We start from the raw sequence: 7,192 nt of genomic DNA, 5'->3' as shown, positions 1-7,192 counted from the left end.
GACGTTTGCGATGAGGACATCTCACTGCAGAACTAAGAAAGTACCGATAGCAGAACGGAGAACTCTGGACCACACCTATACTAACGGGTTATTACTGATATAGAACCGGTTCCTGTTTAGAACCAGGTTTGTGTGGGGGGGGGGTCCCTAACGATGCTGCACTGCTCTCCTGTTTGTGACTCCTGGTATTTTACGCTTCTCTGTTTCCAAGTAGAGTAATTAATACCATGCTGACCGCAGACGGTTTCACAACACTTAGATGTGGACCAGATACGAGCATACTGACCATTTCAACACATGGTCACCCTCTCTGTTTATCAGTCTCACTGCTGACACGTGAGATGTGGAAACTCGGGCATGACAAGTTGCCGTCTGCAGGTCTGAAGTGGTTATTTTTACCTCTTGGTCGGCGTTATAATGTGGCCCAGAGGAGGGGAGCTAGTGCCTCTCGCCAGGCTGTGTTTACTGGCTGGACTGGGTGGGACAGTGTCATGGTGGTGGGAGATAAGCGCTGGGTGGTGGGGGAGGAGGGGAGGGTCTCATGGATAGTGAAGGCTTCTTCTTATTGACTGTGTGAGGTTCTCCTCCACAGTCAGGGTTCTACTGCAGTAGATGAGTTCATAGAACAGACAGGAGAACCAGCACGGGAGCAAAGTGATGTTCTGCTGTGGACGTATGTTAGACTCTAACAGAATGTCTCTCAGTTGAAGTGAAGCTATATTCAGAATGTCTTCACCTCTTCACCTTGCTGTCAGACAGACCTTTCTGAGGGGAACTCAAGCTGTTATCTATGATCTCTACAAACACACCAGACTCCATTCACTCAAACACTGATTCTACCTCTCAGGACACAGGAGCTGCTGCTCTCCTGCTGCCTCCATCTGTTGCTGAGGTTGTGTTGTTGAGAGACTTTAGTGAATCTGAACTAACTCTTTAAAAGTACCTCCTACAACCACACTTCAGAAAATCCAAACTATCCCTTTAAAGTCCAGTCAGCTTACTTCCTGCTTTCCATTGAGTGGTCCGATATGTAGAACATGTTGATCTCAGCAGTTTGAGCCCAAACTATTGTTTTTAAATCAGAATTCTGCAGTAACACATGAGCTCTGATGTGTTTGACCTCTTTTCTTTCTCTGATATATATATTCTGATAAAGAGTTGATCAGGAGTTGGTTCTCTTGCACTAAGTAATGATGTATAACAAACAGCTGCCCGTAGTGTTGCTCATGCGACCGCCGGCCGGTCTGACTTACATGAAGCTTAAGTGGATTTCTGATCTGCTATTTTGGCTCATGTCATCTTTCCTGCAGCGCTGCTGTGCACGCACGCATAAAAAAAAAGCAGTTTCTCTTGAACCAGATCAGAAACAAAGGACTGGCTGTGATGAAGTGTCATGGGACCTTTTTACTTTTAAACACCATGCTGTTTGTGTGATGAAGAGCGGGGGCGTTTCATCACTTATTGTAGTTTAATAACTTCAGATATTCTTTATTTCTTTTAAACACAAACTTCCAGATCCTTCTCTACATATGTCTTATAAATCATGTCAACTTTTAAATATGAGAATTTGAAGACGGCTTCAATAGTTTAAATGTAGCAATATGTTTACAGAGTTTAAGGTTTATCTGCTTCATGTTATTGGTGAGTTGTTACATTTCTCGATACGGTATAATGGGTAGTTAAATGTTCTTAAAGCTTTAGATGAGTCAAAGTCACATTGCTCTTTATATTGACAGATTTAATGTGAGAATATATTCTTACATTATATTTTAAGTATTTCTGCCAAAAAGTTGTTTTGAATCACAGAAGAAAAATATTATAAATCTAGACAAATTGTTACTCTGAGTATTGTTATGAATGTGTTAATAGATTAACATTCATTCAAAGCTTCTATTGAGGTTTGTGAATGAAGCTTTTAATATCGTCATATTTAATGAGGTCATCACCCTAAAATAACAACCTTCTAAAATAATCCTCATCTTGAGCGAAGTGGTTCATGGGATTAAATGAGTTAGTGTTTATTCATTAAATCAGCCGTAACTCGTCTGTGCAGGAAACAGTTCTTTCACTGCAGTGACACCAGAACACATGGAAGGAAGCAGAACCTTCAGTTGGATAAAAACATGTCGTGGATTTAAGAAATGATTACGTCTCTTTTCAAATACATGTACACTGTAATCTAATTCTACAAATATAACTCTAATAATATCTTTGTAGCCAGCTCTAAATATCGTCTTTAAACACAATAAATAGATAAATAGATGCATAATAAAAGCTGTGCATTTGATTGTTGATTTAGAGTTTGAATGTCAACGTTATGAATGAAGCTTCCAACTATTTGATGCAGAAAAAATATATTTAAAACTCAGCTGTCTCGCCATAAAAAAGAAGACATGCAAAGGTTCGTTTATATGTATTAACAGTTTGAACACTCAACATCAAGAGTTTTCTGTGAGAAGTAATTGTGGGTGACAAATAAGTTCGTGTGTGTGTGTGTGTGTGTGTGTGTGTGTGTGTGTGTGTGTGTGTGTGTGTGTGTGTGTGTGTGTGTGTGTGTGTGTGTGTGTGTGTGTGTGTGTGTGTGTGTGTGTGTGTGTGTGTGTGTGTGTGTGTGTGTGTGTGTGTGTGTGTGTGTGTGTGTGTGTGTGTGTGTGTGTGTGTGTGTGTGCGTGCGTAGATGAGACAGAGTTGAAGGACTGTCTGCTGGTGCTGGTAGACGACCAGCAGAAGCTCTCGGCTCAGATGGCTAAAAGCACGCTGTCGGCCCAACGGCTCCGCCAGCGCCTCGTCATCCTGGAGCGATACCTCATCTCTCTGAGCCACAGCATGATGGAGGAGAAGTACAAGGTCCGCTGGAAGGGCCCGCCCAGCCCTCCACTGCCTGCTGCCGACAACAAGAGGTGAGGAGGAGCTGGAGACGGAGGTTCTGGTAGAGCATCAGAGGGTTTAAAGGAGTGTGAGCAGGTGCTTAGACCACTGGTGATCCAGGTGTGCACCTGCTGAGAAACTTAATGTGCAGGTGTCTCCAAGGTTTATTATAGTGAGGGATACTGTACATCTGGTTCATTGTAGTGAGGGATACTGCACATCTGGTTCATTCTAGTGAGGGATACTGCACATCTGGTTCATTGTAGTGAGGGATACTGCACATCTGGTTCATTGTAGTGAGGGATACTGTACATCTGGTTCATTGTAGTGAGGGATACTGTACATCTGGTTCATTGTAGTGAGGGATACTGCACATCTGGTTCATTGTAGTGAGGGATACTGCACATCTGGTTCATTGTAGTGAGGGATACTGCACATCTGGTTCATTGTAGTGAGGGATACTGCACATCTGGTTCATTGTAGTGAGGGATACTGTACATCTGGTTCATTGTAGTGAGGGATACTGCACATCTGGTTCATTGTAGTGAGGGATACTGCACATCTGGTTCATTGTAGTGAGGGATACTGCACATCTGGTTCATTGTAGTGAGGGATACTGCACATCTGGTTCATTGTAGTGAGGGATACTGTACATCTGGTTCATTGTAGTGAGGGATACTGCACATCTGGTTCATTGTAGTGAGGGATACTGCACATCTGGTTCATTGTAGTGAGGGATACTGCACATCTGGTTCATTGTAGTGAGGGATACTGCACATCTGGTTCATTGTAGTGAGGGATACTGCACATCTGGTTCATTGTAGTGAGGGATACTGCACATCTGGTTCATTGTAGTGAGGGATACTGCACATCTGGTTCATTGTAGTGAGGGATACTGCACATCTGGTTCATTGTAGTGAGGGATACTGCACATCTGGTTCATTGTAGTGAGGGATACTGCACATCTGGTTCATTGTAGTGAGGGATACTGCACATCTGTTCATTGTGGTGAGGGAGACTGCACATCTGGTTCATTGTGGTGAGGGATACTGCACATCTGGTTCATTGTGGTGAGGGATACTGCACATCTGGTTCATTGTAGTGAGGGATACTGCACATCTGGTTCATTGTGGTGAGGGATACTGCACATCTGGTTCATTGTAGTGAGGGATACTGTACATCTGGTTCATTGTAGTGAGGGATACTGTACATCTGGTTCATTGTAGGAGCTCTGCAAAGTTCGAAAACAATCTTTCGACTCAGATTTGGCCGTCCAATACAAAGACTCTTCTATTCAATTAGTTCAGTGATGATTTTAGCCACATTAACGTAATCAAATGAGGTCATAGGCGGCCCATAGCAGTTTCATAATAACCCTGAAATATGTTTAAACCTCTCAATGGGTGAGGTCAGCCTGGGTAATTCAACTGGTTTATCCTCAACGTGCTGTTTGTTGCTTTATTCTCTGAAGCTCCAGAGGACGTACAAACCGAACTGTGAAGAATCAAACAACACAACGAGTGTAACTGACTACACACCATAAACTAACCTCCACTATAGAGAGGAGGGATTGTAATTATCTGTAAAGTCATATCTCATGTTCATGGACGACTTTATTGCCTTTAGGTCAAGTATTAAATGTGTTATAAAGAAACAAAGGTTGAATGTCCTGTAAACTATTTTGAACTTTCACTCCTGTTTCTAAAGCCTCTAAAAACTAACTTCTTTGTCAAAACTTTTAGACGTGTGAATATTTGTGTCAGTTAAACCCTCCAGCTCAGTGTGTTTCCCTCACGGGCGCCTCGTAAACACACACACATGCATCCTGTGTTAATCTCTGTGTGTGTCTGTGTGTGTGTGTGTGTGTGTGTGCGTTGTGTTTCCAGCCCTCGGCCGGCCAGTAAAGGTGTAGAAGGTCTGGCCAGAGTCGGCTCCAGAGCAGCGCTCTCCTTCGCCTTTGCTTTCCTGCGTCGAGCCTGGAGGTCAGGTAGGAATGTGACAGTGAAGACGTCTTGTTCGGTGCTGCTGGTGGTAGCCGGACAGCTGTTCATGAATGTGTTGCACCATGTGTCACACGCTGCTCACAGTCAACAACACAACATATGTCTCAATGCTAATGTTTTTAGCATTAGCTTGTAGTGTTTGCAGACTCGTTGGTAACGTTTCTACGGCTTTAAGATAATGAACCTAACATTCTGGTTCATGTAGCGCTGAATGTTCATGCTTTAGAGTCTTCCTGTAACATGAGACACACAGAGACATGCAGAGACAGACACACACACACACACACACACACACAGACACACACACACACAGACACACACAGACACGCAGAGAAAGACAGACACACACAGACACGCAGAGACAGACACACACACACACACAGACACGCAGAGACAGACAGACACACAGACACGCAGAGACAGACACACACACAGACACGCAGAGACAGACACAGACACGCAGAGACAGACACACACACACACACAGACACGCAGAGACAGACAGACGCACACACACACACAGACACGCAGAGACAGACACACACACACACACACACACACAGACATGCAGAGACAGACACACACACAGACACACACAGACATGCAGAGACAGACACACACACAGACACGCAGAGACAGACACACACAGACACGCAGAGACAGACACACACAGACACGCAGAGACAGACACACACAGACACGCAGAGACAGACACACACACACACAGACACACACAGACACGCAGAGAAAGACAGACACACACAGACACGCAGAGACAGACACACACACACACACAGACACGCAGAGACAGACAGACACACAGACACGCAGAGACAGACACACACACACACACAGACACGCAGAGACAGACACAGACACGCAGAGACAGACACACACACACACACAGACACGCAGAGACAGACAGACGCACACACACACACAGACACGCAGAGACAGACACACACACACACACACACACACACAGACATGCAGAGACAGACACACACACAGACACACACAGACATGCAGAGACAGACACACACACAGACACGCAGAGACAGACACACACAGACACGCAGAGACAGACAGACACACACACACACACAGACACAGACACGCAGAGACAGACAGACACACACACACAGACATGCAGAGACACACACACACAGACACGCAGAGACACACACGCAGAGACACACACGCAGAGACACACACGCAGAGACACACACACAGAGACACGCAGAGACACACACACGCACACACATGCACACACACACACACACACGCAGAGACACACAGAGACACACACACACACACAGACAGTTAAGCCATCCTCAGTGTATCTGTATTCATGGAACAGTGTTTTCTGTCTCCTGCTGAATGGACACATGTTCCAGTCCTAGATATTTATTTTAGAGCCGTTTCATGTGACTGGATACCAGCTGCTTGAATGTTCTTGTCTGTAAATTAATGCAAAGTTTAGACTCTATATTTATGAAACATTTCAGAACTGAAGTGATGTACAAATGTTGTCTCTGCTCTCCTGCAGACTGAGCTCCAGACTTACGTTTCACACGTTTCACTGATGCGTCGAACTTTTTCTGCGTTTTAAGCGTAACATTTGTTTTGTCAGTTCCCATACACAATTTCTGAATACATTCTGTAAACTATTGTAAACAGGAAGGTAAAAAGGTTCAGCTTTATGTTTTTCTTGTCTGTTGGAGATGTTGGGTCAGAAAGGCGCTGGAGGTCGGGGCTCCAAGGGGCCGTTTTAAAAAGCTTTGATGGTCAGAGGTTTCAGAACCAAACTGGTCTTTAGTGGTGGTGTGAGGATGTCTGGTGATGAGTCGCTGCTTAGACATAGTTTTAGGAAGGTGAACAGGTCACAAGGCTGCAGCTCTTTCTCACACACACACACACATTACATTTTCTTTAAAATGAACACTTATAATCAAAGTTCCACTAGATTATGGGTCAATACATTTGGTGAACGCACGTCTCACTGGTTCTGCCCTCACGCTTGGCAGATTGTAACCTGTATGTGTTTGGGTTCTGTGTGTGGTGTGATGTAGCCGCTGTGTGTCGTGTATATCAAACAGGAGATTTGTGTTTTTCTAGGAGATGATGCGGACCTCTGCAGCGAGCTGCTCCAGGAGTCTCTGGATGCGCTGCGAGCTCTACCAGAAGCCACGCTGTTCGACGAGGGAACCGTGTCGTCGGTTTGGCTCGAAGTGGTCGAGCGGGCCACCAAGTTCCTCAGGTTGGTGTTATTCATTATTATCAGTCGCTCATTTTCTATGTTGTAACACATGTTTGAGATT

General features: G+C 44.6%; 1 protein-coding gene across 7 annotated transcripts in view; it reads left to right on the top strand.

The window, feature by feature from the left end:
* Nucleotides 1-7,192, top strand: part of herc2 (HECT and RLD domain containing E3 ubiquitin protein ligase 2) — a 62,199-nt gene that overhangs the window by 5,629 nt on the left and 49,378 nt on the right. For all 7 annotated transcript variants that reach the window (XR_012949548.1, XM_076081550.1, XM_076081549.1 and 4 more), the window contains exons 5-7: nucleotides 2,678-2,900; nucleotides 4,755-4,855; nucleotides 6,990-7,131. Coding sequence is in view for 6 of the 7 variants with exons in the window: in XM_076081550.1 (XP_075937665.1) it covers nucleotides 2,678-2,900; nucleotides 4,755-4,855; nucleotides 6,990-7,131 (466 nt within the window). In the remaining variant the exon portion in view is untranslated. The remainder of the gene's footprint in view (nucleotides 1-2,677; nucleotides 2,901-4,754; nucleotides 4,856-6,989; nucleotides 7,132-7,192) is intronic.

This window comes from Anarhichas minor, unplaced genomic scaffold (genome assembly GCF_050575085.1).
Source record: "Anarhichas minor isolate MPS153535 unplaced genomic scaffold, ASM5057508v1 ptg000081l, whole genome shotgun sequence".
Lineage (NCBI taxonomy): Eukaryota > Metazoa > Chordata > Actinopteri > Perciformes > Anarhichadidae > Anarhichas > Anarhichas minor.
The sequence above is the reverse complement of the archived record's forward strand: the minus strand, read 5'-3'. Positions and strand labels throughout refer to the sequence as shown.